Raw genomic sequence first — 16,856 nt, 5'->3', positions numbered from 1 at the left:
AACTATCGTCCTGTCTCCAACCTTCGCTTCCTGGCGAAGGTTGTTGAGAGTGTGGTCGCGCGACAGTTTCCACAATTCTTGGAGGAAACATCCTATCTAGATCCGTTCCAGTCGGGTTTCAGGCCTGGACACAGCACGGAAACGGCATTGGTTGCGTTGGTTGATGATCTCTGGAGGGCTCGGGACAGGGGTTGTTCCTCTGTTCTGGTCCTGTTAGACCTCTCAGCGGCTTTTGATACCATCGACCATGGTATCATGCTGCACTGGTTGGAAGAGTTGGGGATGGGGGGCACCGTATTACGGTGGTTCTCCTCCTTTCTCTCCGACCAGTCGCAGGGAGAAGGGCGGTATACAAATTCAAAATAAAATAAAATAAATAATATATATATATATATATATATATATATATATATATATATATATATATATATATATGTGTGTGTGTGTGTGTGTGTGTGTGTGTGTGTGTGTGTGTGTGTGTGTGTGTTTCTTTTAGCCAGGTTTCTCCTACGTAACCAAGATTTTTCTTTCTACAGCCCTAGCTCAGTGGAGTCACATCCACTCGATTCTGGGCTTTTTTCTTCTGACAGCCAGCAGGCCCTATGCTGCCCTATGCTGCCTAGTAAGTCTCTCACTGAATATATATATATATTTTCACGGGTATATATGTGTGTACAGTTAATCTTATATTGGACAGACAAATAGACGAATAAGTGTGCGTTTAGAAGAACATAAAAATGCAGTGAGGAAAGAAGAGCAAACTTCTTCTTTGGTACAACACATGAAAGCCACGGGACACAATGTTGATTTTAATAAAACCAGAACAGTGGCGAAAGAGGAACATCTCAACAAAAGAATAATCAGGGAGGCCATCGAAATTGAAAAGAGGCCGCAGAATATGAACAGACGGGAGGACGCCTCTAGTTATCAAGTATTTGGGGACCTGCACTGAGAGAAACTCGAGTGTTAACATCAGAAGAGAGGCAGAGATTCCAACAAGCAACCAGTGGTGTTGTAAGGCCTGCCAGAATTCTTCCTTCTTTGCAGAGGGTGGCTAGGGAGAGAGAGAGGATCAAGCCAGAAGACAGGCGGAGATCTCAACTAACAATCAAGGGTGCTGTGATGCCTACCAGAATCCTTTCCCCTCTACAGCAGACAGATAATAATAGAGAACCTGAGAAAGTTAGGCCGGTAACACGTAGCCAAACAGTCAGGATGAGGAAGCAGGAAGAAAAATTTCTGTCCTCCAATCACAACACAGAGTTACAGGCTAACCAGCATATGTCAGCAGCAGCAAATATAGATAAGCGACAGCTCCGACCTCGCAACAGAGATCCCTTCGCTTCTAAATGAAACAAGAGCCTGAAGATGACAGGGTTGTGAGCCTGTCGAAACGTTGCTATAAGAAAAACTTTTAAAGTCACTGGTAGGATTTTAGCTGAGGTTTTAAAGACCTTGCAGAGTGCTCTGTAAGGATTTTTAGAAGATTTTAAGCTGAGATTTTAACCAGAATTTTAAATATTTTAACCAACTTATTTACAATGACGCGGGAAAACACCCGAGATTTTAATTTTTTGCATATATATATATATATATAATCTATTTTCTTACTTCTTCGTAGGGTTTATGTGTGTTTTTCCTCTAGCCAGGTTTTCCCTACGTAACTAAGGTTTTTCTGCAGCCCCAGCTCAGTAAAATCACATCCACTCGATAAACCCTATGAAGAAGTAAGAAAATAGAGACTATACCTTTACAGGGAGGATACATAAGATGTGGGTGTGGCCTACTGATGAAAGCAAATGAGCTGAAAATAGATCTATATAGGTCTCCCACCTACCAGGAAGAGCTTGCTGGCTGCTAGAAAGGAAAAAAGCCCAGAATCGAGTGGATGTGATTCTACTAAGCTGGGGCTGCAGAAAAACCTTAGTTACATAGGGAAAACCTGGCTAGAGGAAAAACATATATATATATATGTATATATATATATATACACACACATATATACATATACATATACATATACATATACATATACATATACATATACATATATACATACATACATACATACATACATACATACATACATATATATTTATTTCTTTTAATTCATAGGTATAAATATGTGATATTTTTGCAATCAGGGTTTTTTCCTATGTTGAAAGATGTTAAATGGCCATGGTGGGATGAAATCTCTATTCATCGCTTTCAGGCCTGTCAGACATTTTATGTTGTTTCTGTTCAACATCATTTATGTTGAAGCCAGTACTAACCAGGAGGGACACAGGTCCAGTAAACATGTGGCCGCACCAAGTCTCCCCAGAATCCTGTCCACGTCATCAGGAGTCACAGAGTCAAACTCTTCCCAGATAACATTCTGCCCAGATAACAATGAGAATATATCTGCTGCGAACTCTGCATTGGCAACAGAAAGTGCCAGTAAACACTCAGCTTTATTCAGTTGCCCTGACTCAACCCCACAAGGAATTATGGGGTCAATAAATGACAAAAAAAAAAAGCAGTATGCAAGATGTAAAGGATCAGGCACAAGGAGCTACACAACAAGCCTCAGTCTTCTACGAAATTGGCTTTCCTTGTGGGTACCTGGGACAGGCTGGTTGCAAAATCTGGCTCTAGATTGCCTAGCTCTTCTGCCTGGCATTAAGGTCTTTTCAAACATTGTTTCCAGAAGAGTGAGCGGATAAATCCTTCCTTTCAGGATTTTGCCCCCCAAGAGGTGAAAAGGGAGAAAAGCTGTGAGGAAAGCAAGTTGTTGGAGGAGTGAGAGCCTGTTAGCAAGACAGAAGCATAGAAGAGAAAGTTCTCCTTTTGGGACTCTGAACTCCTTGCTTCTCAGTACATTTTATCAAAACTGCTACTGCAAAACAACTGATTGTGTTTCTTTTTATTAAGGCAATAATTCTCGAGACTACTAACAGCAGATGGGTGGGAAAGTAACCTGACAATTGTTATTTATGGATATTTGTGCTTACAACATCTATTGTATTTTTTATACGTATGATCATCATTTCGCACCATTTTCTTGGTTTGGCTTGTTAGCAGTCAAAATACTTCTGACTCACATAGCTATATTTCTCCTTGTTGTTAGTTGCTCCTTTGTGTTGAGGTCTGGCCTCAGAATAATAATGAAGCACTTGGGGATGAAGACGCAACCAAGCAGACCAGCACTGGAGGCCAGGATGGAGAAGACCTGCACAGCCACCATGTATTTCCCTTTGGTGCTCAGGTAGGTGGGCACAAAAGTCACCCAGACACTGCAGAAGACCAGCATGCTGAAGGTGATCAGCTTGGCTTCGTTGAAGGCCCCAGGCAGGTTCCTGGCCAGGAAAGCCACCGTGAAGCAGATGGCAGCCAGGAAGCCCATGTAGCTGAGGGTGACGTAGAACATAACAACGGCCCCTTCGTTGCATTGCAGGACGATCTCTCCAGGCTGAGAGTGGAGGTCAGAGTCAGGGAAGGGGGGAGAAACTCCCAGCCAGATGGAGCAGATGATAATTTGAACAGCAGAAGAAGAAAGGATGATGGAGTTGGCCAAGCTCTTCCCCAACCATCTCTTCACTCGGTTTCCTGGTTTTGTGGCCAGGAAGGCCAGCACCACCGTGATGGTTTTGGCCAAGAGAGAAGAAATGGCCACTGAGAAGATGATGCTGAAAACCGTCTGTCGGAGAAGGCAGGTGGCTTTTCTTGGTTGACCAATGAAGAGAAAATTAGACAAGAAGCAAAGCAGGAGGGAGACCAGGAGGATGTAGGAGAGGTCCCGGTTGTTGGCTTTGACAAGGGGAGTTTCCCGGTATTTAATGAAGATGAGTAAGACAAAGCCTGTGGTTAGGGAAAAGAATAGAGCAAATGACACCAGGATGTTTCCCAGATGTTCTTCATAAGACAGGAAGGTTATAAATTTGGGGATACATTGGACTTGATCCCCATTTGGATATTTATCATCCGGACACTTGGTGCATTTTTCTGTATCTGAGAAAACAAATAAACAAAAAAAAAATATTTAATATATTATCCTTTCACTTTCAAAGAAATACATTCATGGGACAAGATACATTTCTTACCATCTCCACAGAAAGGTCATAAAAAGAATACAATTTTCTAAAAAAAATAATATTTCTAATTGTTTATTAAATTGGGGGATGTCCTAGGATGATTTCCTGTGTAATGTGGAGAATCTTCATAGGAACCTACATTATTACAGGTAAATAAAAAATCAGTTACTCTTTCTGGACACACTTCCTGAGTCCTCCACATGGCACTTCTTAATATACAGGACTCAGAAGAGGCTAACTTTTGGAATCTAGTTTGCTGGCAGGGAAAGCCAGTCCTGCAAATAATCAAGAATGACTCCTGGGAGCAGCGGTAATTTATTTGTCGTGAGGTGGACTCATAACTGTCCTCACCACCTCATTGTGGACCAGCAAAATCTTCTCGGTGATCCTCAATGGGAGAGCCATATAGAATGCATTGCAATCCCAAAGCTGCTTTTTTAAAAGGCAACTGGACTTTTTGTGTGTGTGTTTTTCTTTGAAAACATTTAGTTTCTCATCCAAGATGTCTATGGAGATCTTCAATCATCCAGGTCATAGTTGTCAAACCATGAAACTAATCAAGGAGAGAAGCAACCTAGAACTAAGGAGAAATTTCCTGACAGTTAGAACAATTCATCATTGCCTCCAGAAGTTGTAAATGCTCCAACACCGGAAGTTTTTAAGAAGAGATTGGATAACCCTTTGTCTGAAGTGGTTGTAGGGTTTCCTGCCTAAGCAGGGGGTTGGACTAGAAGACCTCCAAGGTCCCTTCCAACTCTGTTATTCTATTCTAATTTCTTCCATTTAAACATTGATAGGACTTCTCACACTTAGCAGGGTTCGAGTGATTCTCACGTGCCCCATTTAGCACTCAAACTATGTGAACAAACTGTGGCTCAGGCCAAACTCCATCTTGTGTGCAGCTGCTCAGTTTCATGTACAGTCAAATACAGTCAACTTTATCTTGATTCTCAAACTCTGAAACAATACAAGGTCCCTTCCAACTCTGCTATTCTGTTGTGTCCCAAAGACGTTTTTTCAAAAGGCAATTGGACTATCTTGTTTTTTTCTTCCTTGAAGAAGTTTCCTTTAAAACTGAAGAAGCTTCTTGGATGAGAAGTGAAACATTTTCAAAGAAAAGAAAACAAGAAAAACTAATTGCCTTTTTAAAAAAAAAGCACCTTTCAGGATAACCGTCATTGAGATGATTCTCAATCATCTCAACTTGGACGATTGAGAATCTCCTTAGACCATGAATTGCAATAATCCTTCCGGGAGATGGACCCAAGATAATTCCTCAAGTTTCAAAGAACTCAGATCTTCTCAGAAAGGTTAAAAACTACAAGGATGCCTCCCAACTGAAAACCAGAAGAGAGATTTTCTCTGAGAGTAGTGAAGCTGGTGCAATCTGTCACATCCTCCTCTCTGTTCCCAGCCACTCCTTCATGTTTGTCATCCCTTAGATAAGAAATTGTGCAGTTTGAAAATAAACACGCTTCGAACTTTTAACTTGGACTTCCATGAAAATGCTCTGGTGTGGATGAATCCATTCCCTGTCTTTTTCTTTGGTGTTACCCACCTTCCTGAGTGGAGAAGGTCCCCTCTGGACAAGGAACGCAGTCGTAGCAGCAAACTGGCTCTCCTTCTCGAGCCCTCTTGACAAATCCAGGATGACAACTTTCCACACATTTGGACTGAGGCAGGGACTGAGCAGAAAAGAAGGAATGCCAAAAGTAAAACCCCAGAACTCACCATCCATGGAAAACGGAGGTAGACATAAGCCTTAGGGAAGTAACTAGGTTTTGGTTAAATAAATATGAAATATCACCTGACTTCCCATCAGTGACAGACAATCTATTCCATTCCATTCCATAATTCTATTCCATTCCTATTTCTTCTATTCTATTCTATATTCCATTCCATTTTCTTTTCTATTCGGTTCGATTCGATTCGATTCTATATTCCATTCCATTTCATTTCATTCCATTTTCTTTTCTTTTCTATTCTATTCCATCCCATCCCATCCCATTCTTTATTCTATTCTAATTTCCATTCCATTCCATAATTCTATTCCATTCTATAATTCTATATTCTAACCTAGTCTAGTCTAGCCTAGCCTATCCCAGCCTATCCCAGTCTTTTCTACCTGATAAAGCCTGGAGTGATGGAACTGAGAAAAGATTTAAATGTTCAGCAACAGACAACTATTGGCTTCCTCCTATGGCCATATTAATATGGATTCCTCCGTTCTTCCTATAGCCATGATTTTCAAGGATGATGGTCTATCCCTTAAATTCTATAATAAAATTTATTCTAGACAGTTTATTAATTTTTATTTTATTAGATTTTTAAAAAATAAGTAGAACAATGCAGTGATGAAGAAGGAAAGTTCTGTTCAGCAGGATACTAAATTGCAGAGGGGAGACAAAAAGGCCATGATCTACATCATAAAGTTTAGTCACCCAGCGTCCCATGTTGGAGATGGCTGGATCAACTGAAAACAGTGTTCCATACTAGAGCATCTGAAGGACACCTTGATCAATAACACTGAAGCTTTCTAAGCCACCTAACAAAATTAGAAGAGTACCACTCCCCACATTCAATTCTCCATCTTGGTGACCAGGATTAGCCCACTTGAAATGGGTTCTAGGGCTTTGGAAGCCAGAGAAAAGTCTCCAATATTTTCCCTACCTTGTTGAGTGACTTTAGCTTTGACAGAGCATCTTGGTTGATAATTACTCTCTGTCTTTCTAAGCTCCCAAATTTCAGTTGGATGGGATCCTCCTCAGAGAGAATCAACAAGCATGCAAAATCCAGATCTGCTGTTACGTCTCCATTTTGGTCCAAGTAGAGTTTAAAGTGGGAAAAATTCCAAAATTCATTCTTCTGAAGGAAGGGGTGGAACTGGAATGAATTCATTCCCATATTTTAAAAGTAGAACCCTTCATTTTTTTTTTTTAATCCCATGTGGTCTCTTAACATTTGAATCTTTCTTCAACAGTTGTCTAAGTTGCAAATATGCTTGGTCGGGGGAAAAATGTTACTTTAGAAGTTTCTTCAGAAGTTAAAAAAGGTTCAGCAACATTTGTCAACCACATATTGAGAAAATATAGATTGAGAAAATAAATAATTGACAAAGTTTGTCGATTCTATGGAACATTCTTGAGCAGCTCACAAATAAATTAACAAACAAAGAGATTATGTATACACTCCCTGAAAACAACAGGGTGAGTACAAGAAAGCAGGGATTTGTCAAGAAGAAAGTTGCCAATTAATTTTTTTCTCTGATAGTTGACAGAAAAAACACTTCCTAATGAGCTAATTCTACCTTATTGTAAAGCCAGATCAATGGAATCTTGCAAGTCTGAAAGTACAAATCTCCCAGCATCAGTTTTGATTGCCTGAAAAGTTAGGGATGATCATTTCTAAATTCCTTTTTTTTTTTTTTTGCCTGATATTCAGCTGTTGGCTGCCATCTGATTGTTCCCAGGAAATCTTCCCCATCATTCCTCAAGATTATTCTGACATCTCATTACACTTCTTTAATGAAATGTGGGGATGGCAGCAGGGGTGAAATCCAGCAGGTTCTGACAGGTTCTGGAGAACCGGTAGCGGAAATTTTGAGCAGTTCAGAGAACCGGCAAATACCACCTCTGGCTGGCCCCAGAATGGGGAGGGAATGGAGATTTTGCAGTATCCTTCCCCTGCCATGCCTACCAAGCTACACCCACAGAACTGGTAGAAAAAAAAATTGGATTTCACCACTGGATGACAGTAATAAAACTTAATTTTAGCAAAGTACTAACAAATTACTTCCTGGGGTTATGATTAGGAAGCTACTTATGTAAGATCTGAATTGTGATAATTAAGTGGAGAAAAACTGTCTTGAGATGAAAGGAGCTGCTCCAGCCATGAAGAAAGACAACAAGGGAAAGAACTATGTTGGTTTATGGCAGCTGAAAATCAGAAGATGCTTCTAGGAGCACCATTTTCAAATAACACAATCTCTTTGTTGGAAAGGATAGCACACTCTTCCAATTACTAAAAAAAATGTTACACAGAAGATTAAGCACTATCTGTTTACTGTTACTCTATAGTTTATAGATATGGAGAAATGAACTCAGTCACAAGACTGAGGAGATTCTGGCTGAATAAGAACCTCATAAAAGGAGGAGCAGTTTTAGCTGAGAAATCTGAGTCTAATGCAAAGACTGAGCAGATATAGGCCAAAGAAGCTTCGGCTGGAATTCATGCAGAAAGGAGTGGTTAGTCTAGATGGCCTCAAGGTCTCCATTAAATTCTACGATGATATTCACAAACCACATACCTACAGGGATTTATTTCAAACTGCATGCATCCTTTTAAAATTAGCAGTTCTTATTTATTTATTTATTTATTTGTTTGTTTAAATTTCTATACCGCCCTTCTCCAATGTAGGACTCAGGGCGGTGAACAGCCAAAGTAAAAACAAGACATACATACAAAGCATACAAAATCTAAAACTGTTTAAAATAATTAAATAATTTTGGCCGTAATTAAAACATTCCAATTTAAAAACCGTTTAAAATTGGCTCAAGCCAGCCCAGCTAGTTGAAATAAATGGGTTTTCAGGGCCCGACGAAAAATCCAGAGGTCTGTTATTGTACGTAGCTCTGGGGGGAGGTTGTTCCAGAGGGCGGGCGCCGCCACAGAGAAGGCTCTCCCCCTGGGGGTCGCCAGCCGACATTGTCTGGCGGACGGCACCCTGAGGAGGCCCACTCTGTGGGAGCGTAATGGCCGGTGGGAGGCTATTGGTGGCAGAAGGCGGTCTCGTAAGTACCCCGGCCCTAAGCCATGGAGCGCTTTAAAGGTGGTCACCAACACCTTGAAGCGCACCCGGAAGACCACCGGGAGCCAGTGCAGCTCGCGCAGGAGAGGTGTCACGTGGGAGCGCCTCGTCGCCCCCAAAATCCCCCGCGCGGCCGCGTTCTGGACCAGCTGGAGCCTCCGGGTGCACCCCAGGGGGAGCCCCATGTAGAGAGCGTTGCAGTAGTCCAGGCGGGAAGTGACGAGTGCCTGAGTGACTGTGCGTAGGGAGTCCCGATCTAGAAAGGGGCGCAACTGGCATATCAGGCGGACCTGATAAAAAGCCCCCCTGGCCACGGCCGCCAAATGATCTTCTAACGACAGCCGTGCATCCAGGAGGACGCCCAAGTTACGAGCCCTCTCCGTGGGGGCGAGTGATTCGCCCCCAATAGCCAGTGATGGCGTCAGCTGGCTATATCAGGACGCCGGAAGCCACAGCCACTCGGTCTTGGAGGGGTTGAGTTGGAGCCTGTTTCTCCCCATCCAGGCCCGCACGGCCTCCAGGCACTGGGACATCACTTTAAGGGCATCATTGGGGTGGCTTGGGGTGGAGATGTACAGCTGGGTGTCATCAGCGTACTGATGGAACTCCACCCCGAAGCCACGGATGATCTCACCCAGCGGCTTTACATAAATGTTGAACAGAAGGGGCGAGAGGACCGACCCTTGTGGCACCCCACAAGCAAGGTGCCTCGGGGTCGACCGCTGCCCCCCTGTCAACACAGATTGCGACCGGTCAGAGAGGTAGGAGGAGAACCACCGCAAAACGGTGCCTCCCACCCCCAACCCCGCCAACCGGTGCAACATGATACCATGGTCGATGGTATCAAAAGCCACTGAGAGGTCTAACAGGACCAGGATAGAGGAGCAACCCCTATCCCGGGCCCTCCAGAGATCATCTACCAATGCGACCAATGCCGTTTCCGTGCTGTGCCCAGGCTGGAAGCCGGACTGGAGCGGGTCTAGATAGACAGCTTCATCCAGGTACCGGGGAAGCTGTTGCGCCACCACACTCTCAACAACCTTCGCAATGAAGCGAAGGTTGGAGACTGGACGATAGTTAGCCAAAACAGCCGGATCCAGAGAAGCCTTCTTGAGGAGGGGCCTCACCACCGCTTCTTTCAAAGCGGCCGGCAGGACCCCCTCACCCAAAGAAGCGTTAACAATCTTCTGGAGCCAGCCTCGTGTCACCTCCCGGGAAGCCAGTACCAACCAGGAGGGACACGGGTCCAATAAACATGTGGTCGCATTCAGCCGTCCCAGGACCCTGTCCATGTCCTCGGGAGCCACAGGATCGAACTCCCCCCAGATAACACTCTCAAGACCTGTCTCAGTCATCCCGTCTGGACATACCCAGTCAGAGGCCAGCCCATTCCGAATCTGAGCGATTTTGTCATACAGATACTGCACAAAATCCTCAGCTCGACCCTGCAAGGGGTCATCCCGCACTTCCAGATGGAGGAGGGAGCGGGTCACCCTAAACAGGGCGGCTGGGCGATTATCTGATGACGCGATAAGAGCGGCAAAATAGCTAGTTTTCGCCGCTTTTATCGCCACTAGGTAGGTCTTAATATGAGACCTCACCAGTGTTCGGTCAGGTTCGGAGCGGCTGGTCCTCCAACTACTCTCCAGGCATCTTTTCCGGCGCTTCATCTCCCTAAGCTCCTCGGAAAACCAAGGAGCTAGGTGAGTTCGGTGCCGGGTCAGAGGCCGCAAAGGCACGACTCGGTCCAAGGCCCCGGCAGCCGCACTATCCCAGGCGGCCACCAGGTCTTCAGCCGAGTCATGAGCCAGAATCTCAGGAAATGGCCCAAGCTCCATCTGGAACCTATCAGGGTCCATCAGGCGCCTGGGGCGGAACCACCTGGTCGGTCCCGCCTCCCTGCGGCAGGGTGCAACGGTTAGAAAGTCCAGTCGAAGGAGCGAGTGGTCAGACCATGACAAGGGTTCAATGGCTATATCCCCTATATCGAGGCCACTCAACCACTGACCAGAGACAAAAACTAAGTCCAGAGTGTGTCCTCCTGTGTGAGTGGGGTCATGAATTAACTGAGTAAGGTCCATGGCCGTCATGGAAGCCATGAACTCTCGAGCCACCTCAGACGTTTCACCGATAGATGGCAGGTTGAAATCCCCCATGATGGCAAGTCTGGGGGTGTCCACCGCCACCTCGGCTATAACGTTAAGGAGCTCGGGCAGGGCCGTTGCCACGTGGCAGGGAGCCAGGTACGTGACCAACAGGCCCATCTGTACTCCACGACCCCACTTCACAAAGAGGGACTCACATCCGGCTATCTGTGGAACAGTGGTCTCCCTTGGATCCAGACCTTCCTTTATAATAACCGCCACCCCCCCCCGCCCCTGCCCTGAGCCCTCGGCTGATGAAATGCACGGAAGCCTGGTGGGCATATATCCACGAGGGGGACTCCCCCCTCCTGGCCCAACCAGGTCTCCGTAATGCCCGCCAGGTCCGCCTCCCCCTCCTGAATAATACCAAATAATGAATATATAATACCAAATAATGAATATTAATATTTATCTACCATGATATAGCCTCTTTGGAATATTAACCCCCGGTTGTCCAAAATTAGCATAATTTTTGCAGCATAATTAGGTTGAGATGGTTCTCCTTCTTCTCCATTGGACCTCTTCTCAAACAGAACTGAGATTAGAGGACTGGAGGGCAAAACATACAATGAACGGTTGCAGGAACTGGGCCTGGCTAGTTTAGTGAAGAGAAGGACCAGGGAAGACATGAAAGCAGTTTTCCAATATTTGAGGACTGCCACAGTGAGGAGGGGCTCAAGCTATTCTCCAAAATACCAGAAGGCCAGACAAGGAAGAATGGATGGAAATTAATCAAGGGGTGGGATTCAGCCAGTTCAGACCAGTTCAGGCAAATCGGATGTTAATTTTAATCTGATTAATCTGACCCCTCCCAGGAGTCTCCGTGCAGCCCGTTTTGGATGCTAGGTAAGTGCAGGGCCTGCACGGAGGCTCTGGGAGGGTGAAAAATGGGCATCCCAGAAGTTCCAGAAGTTCAGAAACGGGCCTGTTTCCGGCCTCCGGAATGCCTCAAGAGCCTGGGGGAGGCTGTTTTCGCCCTCCCAGAGGCTCAAGGAAAGGTTCTGGAGCCTGGGGTGGGTGAAAATTCTGCCCACCACAGGAGCCAGAAGTGCAGGAGGCAAAGTAGGTGATGCTCACCATGGCCAAGCCCACCCAGCAGAGAACCGGTTGCTAAAATTTTTGAATCCCACCTGTGGATTCAACCTGGAAATAAAGATAAATTTTCTGACAGTGAGAACAATCAACTGATGGAACAGAAGTTGCCTGCAGAAGTTGTGGGAGCTTCATCCCTGGAAGCCTTCAAGAAGAGACTGGACTGCATATGTTAGAAATAGTGTAGGGTCTCCTGCTTGGGCAGGTGTTTGGTCTAGATGAGCTACAAGGTCCCTTCCAACTCAGTTAATCTAATCTAATTAATGGACACTTGGCAGGGTCCCATACCTGCCATGGTTGCAGCCTTGGAGCTCCCAAACTCTCTCCGCCCTCCTTCCTTCTCCTCCTGTATCTGGAGGAATATGCAGCATTCAAGGCATGCGCCAGAGTCTTAATGATACTGTAAACATGTTTGTTATTTTTGATCCGTAAAGTGTTCCTTCCCTGTTGGGCCTCCATTGGTGCTTTCTGGGTGCATCTTCTCCGACCATTGAAAGAAGAGACACGGTTTGAAAAAGAACAGTGAAAATACTGATCTTCATACTGGACATCTACAAAGAAGTAGGGTTCAAACGCATCCTCTTTTGGCCATTGTTTCCCCTGAAAACAAAAAGACCAAATACTATGGACATGTTTGAGACGTCCGTGTTTTTTCAATGAATATGTTCCCAAATTTGTGGTGATCCAGACTTTCCCTTCAATGGGTCCTGGCAAACCTTCAAGGATTAACTGGAAAGGAAGGATTCCGTCTGAAATGGAAACGTATTCTAAGAAGTGAACAAAGACATTGACTTGTCTCCACTTAGAGAAGGCCTCTCTGAAGGGTGCCGGATGTCTAATCATTGAGATTCGTTGTGATATAACCACACAAATTCCATTCCTGACAAGCATAGGAGTCAAAATCCTCATGAAATTCTCTCCCTTCTCTGTGTCTGAAGCAAAGAGGCCAATCAAGGTCCATCTGAAATGGAGAAGCAGTTGGACAATTGCTGGGTACTGGATCCCTTCTTTAGGGAGCATCCAGTGATAAAAAGGGAATTGACTTTTATCACTCAGAGCCCCTGAAGCAGTTAGATAACTGATCTGAAAAGACAATGAAGAATGCTTATATTTGGGTTTGGATCAAGTCCAAAACATTAGCTTTTAATACTTCCAACTTCATTCTCTTAAACTTGTTAGATTAGTTTATTGCTTATTAGTCACGAGGCCTACAAAAATACAGAATATAAAACACAGAACATTAAGAACACCATATATAAACATAGAATAAAAAAAATTAAGGAAACAAGAACCTGAATAAAGAATGAAAATCATACTTCTATATCACCTTTATAATTTCCCGCAATCAGATTCAGATACAAACTCAAGGTAAACTGCTCCAAACTCGATTGCAGCAAATACGACTTCAGCAACAGAGTGGTCAATGCTTGGAATGCACTACCTGACTCTGTGGTTTCATCACAAAACCCCCCAAATTTTAACATAAGACTGTCTACTGTTGACCTCACCCCATTCCTAAGAGGTCTGTAAGGGGCCTGCATAAGGGCCCCAGCCTACCGTCCCTGTCCTACTGTCCCCATTTATTTGTACTCATTTCCTATGTTCATGTCCATGTTTATACTTATGCCTGCTATCTTGTACATGTTTGACATAAACAAACAAACAAACAAACAAACAAACAAACAAACAAACAAACAAACAAACATACATACATACATATTTTAGGTGAACTTTTGTTCGAAAAAAGTGCCATATTATATATATTTTTTGAATTCTGATAGCATAGGAAATAAGTTGTTTTAATATAAGGATCACAATGTTTAAGTTGTTTTTATAATGTGCAGTCCAAGCTTTTGAAAGTTTTCTTTCTTATATAATTGAGATTGAAAGGATGAACGTGTTAGTCTCTCTCTGGAGCTCCAGAAAGACAAGTTCATTGGGACTTGGTTAAATCTTCTATATTTAATTATTGTTTCCAGCACATTCTCACTAAAATAAATATCTCCCAAAGGCACTTTTGCATGTAAATACTTGCCTTTTAATGGAACTTTTGTCTGTTAAAAACGACAGAATTTTGGAAATTTCAGTTTCTTTTTTTTTTTATTGAAAAGTTTTATAAGAAATACAAACATTTTCTCCCCCCCCTTTCCCCCTCCCCTCCTTTCCCCCCACCCCCCCCTCCCTAGACTTCCCAGAACAAGCACAGGATATAGCATTCACAAATATAAAGCTAAAATATGCTAACAAATTATTGCATTCATATTCTCCCTAAATCTTTAACTCCTTATAACTCAAAAACTATAAACATAGACTACTGGAAATCTCAGTTTCTACAGCTTAATTTTATATCAACAATTGTATGCCCCAATTTTAGACAGGGGAAAAGTTGTATAAATTCCCAATTAAGCCCTGAGGGTGGAAGAACTTTTATCCACCCACAAAATCCTTCTTAGATGATGTGATTATTTTAGTGATGATATATGTCTTAAAACTTCAAATCACAACTCCATATAAGAGTTTAGGGGTAATGTAAGGAGAGAAGCAACCTAGAACTAAGGAGAAATTTCCTGACACTTAGAATGATTAATCAATGGAACCACTTCCCTCCAAAAGTTGTGAATGCTCCAACACTGGAAGTTTCTAAGAAAATGTTGGATAACCATTTGTCTGAAATGGTATAGGGTTTCGTGCCTAAGCAGGGGGTTGGACTAGAAGACCTTCAAGGTCCCTCCAACTCTGTTACTCTATTGTGTTCTAATCTCGGCATTATATACTTTAATAAATGGGGCTAAGGAAGTTGGATAGCTTAAATTTAAGTAGTAGATTAACTTATGTCCTTGCTCTGGGCTCTTTTGATGTAGAGTGAGCAAAGATCCCATCTCCAAGAAAGCTACCTCTAGATAAGGAAAGGTGTTACTTGCTCTATGGCTCACCACTGAATAGCCCTCTATGGATATGATGTCATTTTTAAAATTCATAACTTTTGACTTTGATTTATTAAGAATCAGATACTTCTTATGGGAATTGGAGCCAAGTCTTCTTTACAGCGTATGGAACCCAACTTGAGGGAGCCCTTGGTGCTCTCTGAGCTTGCTTGTTTTCTTCCAGACGTTTCATGACCCAAACCAACTAACATCATCAGTGCTAACCATCATCATCATCATCATCATCACTAGCACTGATGATGTTTCCTAGTTTGGGTAAAGAAACATCTGCAAGAAAACAAGCAGGTTCAGAGAGCACCAAGGACCCCTCATGTCAACCCCGAGCTACAAATATTCTCCTTTATTACGGGTATAATAAGAATAATTATACCATTCTCAGTTTATAACAAGATGATAATAGATGTATCTAGTGTCTTAGGCATGTGTACCGGAGGGTCCTTTATGAGTCCTGGTAAGTCATTCATGTCTAGACTGAATAATAATGGTACAAGTATGCACCCTTCGTGAGCTTTGGTCCTATTTGCTACAAGTGTCCAGCAGAATCCACCCAAGCCATGAAGATGGTGACATGAGAAGATACGGCTGCTTTGATGGTTGCCTCCTTCTCAATATGGATCCCAATCACCAGCCATGAGACCTAAAATCGCTATGGTGAAAAACAGCTCCTGAATTCCATGGAGAAGATGCAAGTGGATATATTGATCACCCACCACCTCTGCACTCACTTTACCAGATACACAAACACACACACACACAAACCTGTGGGACTTTGTAGGTGCCTACTAAAGTTGACATCTGGATGGAGATGTCCCTTCTTGCTGCATCGAGAAGAGTCAAAAGACTGTCCTTCTTCCCACAGCTGTAGTTGGGGACATTGGCTTCTCCAGTAGAGAGCATGTCCAGCAAAGCATCTGAAGTGGCAAGTGAGCTCAGCGAGTTGTCATGGATGTTGTAGCCAAGTGTGAGATTGTGCAGGAGCTGTGGGTTCTTGTTAGCCATGTGAATGGCAAAAATGAACCGGACAATTCTAAATTTATCAGAAGATAACCTACCTGAAGGTGCCCACCTGTGAAAAAATATTCATATTATCAACACCACCATCGAAAGCGATAACAGGATATTGTTTAATGTATTTTCTCTTTGTCACACAACCCTATTGAATTTTAAGCCAATACTGATCCAAAACTAGAGGCAAAAATTAAACCATTCAATGAGCATTTATAGATAGATACAGATACAGATTAAGAGAGGTGGAAGGGACCTTGTAGGTCATCTAGTCCAACCCCCTACCCTCCGCCCAAGCAGACCCTACACCATTCCTAACAGATGGCAGTTCAGTCTCTTCTTGAAAGCTTCAAGGGATGGGCTTGACATAGGAAATTGCAACCTTTTCAATAGTTACTTTAAACAAAAGTCAGATGAACTCAGGGCTGGATGGGGAGGAAGAAATAATCTGGAGTTCTTTTAGCTGTTTCTCCATTTTTGGATTTGAGTCTCTTCCAGGAAATTAGGTGGGTCCTTCCATATAGGAGTAAGTGAAATAAGGAGGAAAAAAGGAGAATATTACATCTGAAAATGGAAGGAGTGCAACTCCATCATCCTGAATGACTTACGCATCAGACTGAGTAGAAGGAGCCATGTTGAAAGGCAACATTATATTTGAGCTTAATGTTGTTGTGGTGACCATGCTAATGAGATGGTCTCCTGGCCTGTAATAGCTTGGTGGATTTTTTCCATCCCGGTGCTCCAAATTCATCGGGCACTTCCTCCTAAGCTTTCCAGAGACTGGCTGGAA

The 16,856-nt window shown here is 43.4% G+C and overlaps 1 protein-coding gene across 1 annotated transcript; it reads right to left on the bottom strand.

Moving 5' to 3' along the window:
- Positions 1 to 3,079: 3,079 nt before the first annotated feature.
- LOC139313693 (vomeronasal type-2 receptor 26-like) lies at positions 3,080 to 16,817 on the bottom strand. The gene is made up of 4 exons (XM_070939128.1): positions 16,675 to 16,817; positions 15,821 to 16,088; positions 5,632 to 5,758; positions 3,080 to 3,990 (listed from the first exon to the last, which is right to left on the bottom strand). Exons 1-4 carry the CDS (start codon positions 16,815 to 16,817, stop codon positions 3,080 to 3,082), a joined length of 1,449 nt encoding a protein of 482 aa, XP_070795229.1.
- Positions 16,818 to 16,856: the final 39 nt, after the last annotated feature.

The sequence above is a fragment of the Pituophis catenifer genome, unplaced genomic scaffold (genome assembly GCF_029215685.1).
Source record: "Pituophis catenifer annectens isolate HBS135680 unplaced genomic scaffold, rPitCat1.0.hap2 SCAF_1, whole genome shotgun sequence".
Lineage (NCBI taxonomy): Eukaryota > Metazoa > Chordata > Lepidosauria > Squamata > Colubridae > Pituophis > Pituophis catenifer.
Note: the sequence above shows the minus strand (reverse complement) of the source record. Positions and strands in the feature narration are given on the sequence as shown.

Coding starts and splice junctions, on each gene's coding strand:
- LOC139313693 (XM_070939128.1), bottom strand. CDS start 16,817: ATGAATTTGGAGCACCGGGATGGAAAAAATCCACCAAGCTATTACAGG. Junction 16,089..16,674: donor CCTTCTACTCAGTCTGATGC/GTAAGTCATTCA, acceptor TGATAAATTTAG/AATTGTCCGGTTCATTTTTG. Junction 5,759..15,820: donor GCACCTACAAAGTCCCACAG/GTTTGTGTGTGT, acceptor TTTTCTGCTCAG/TCCCTGCCTCAGTCCAAATG.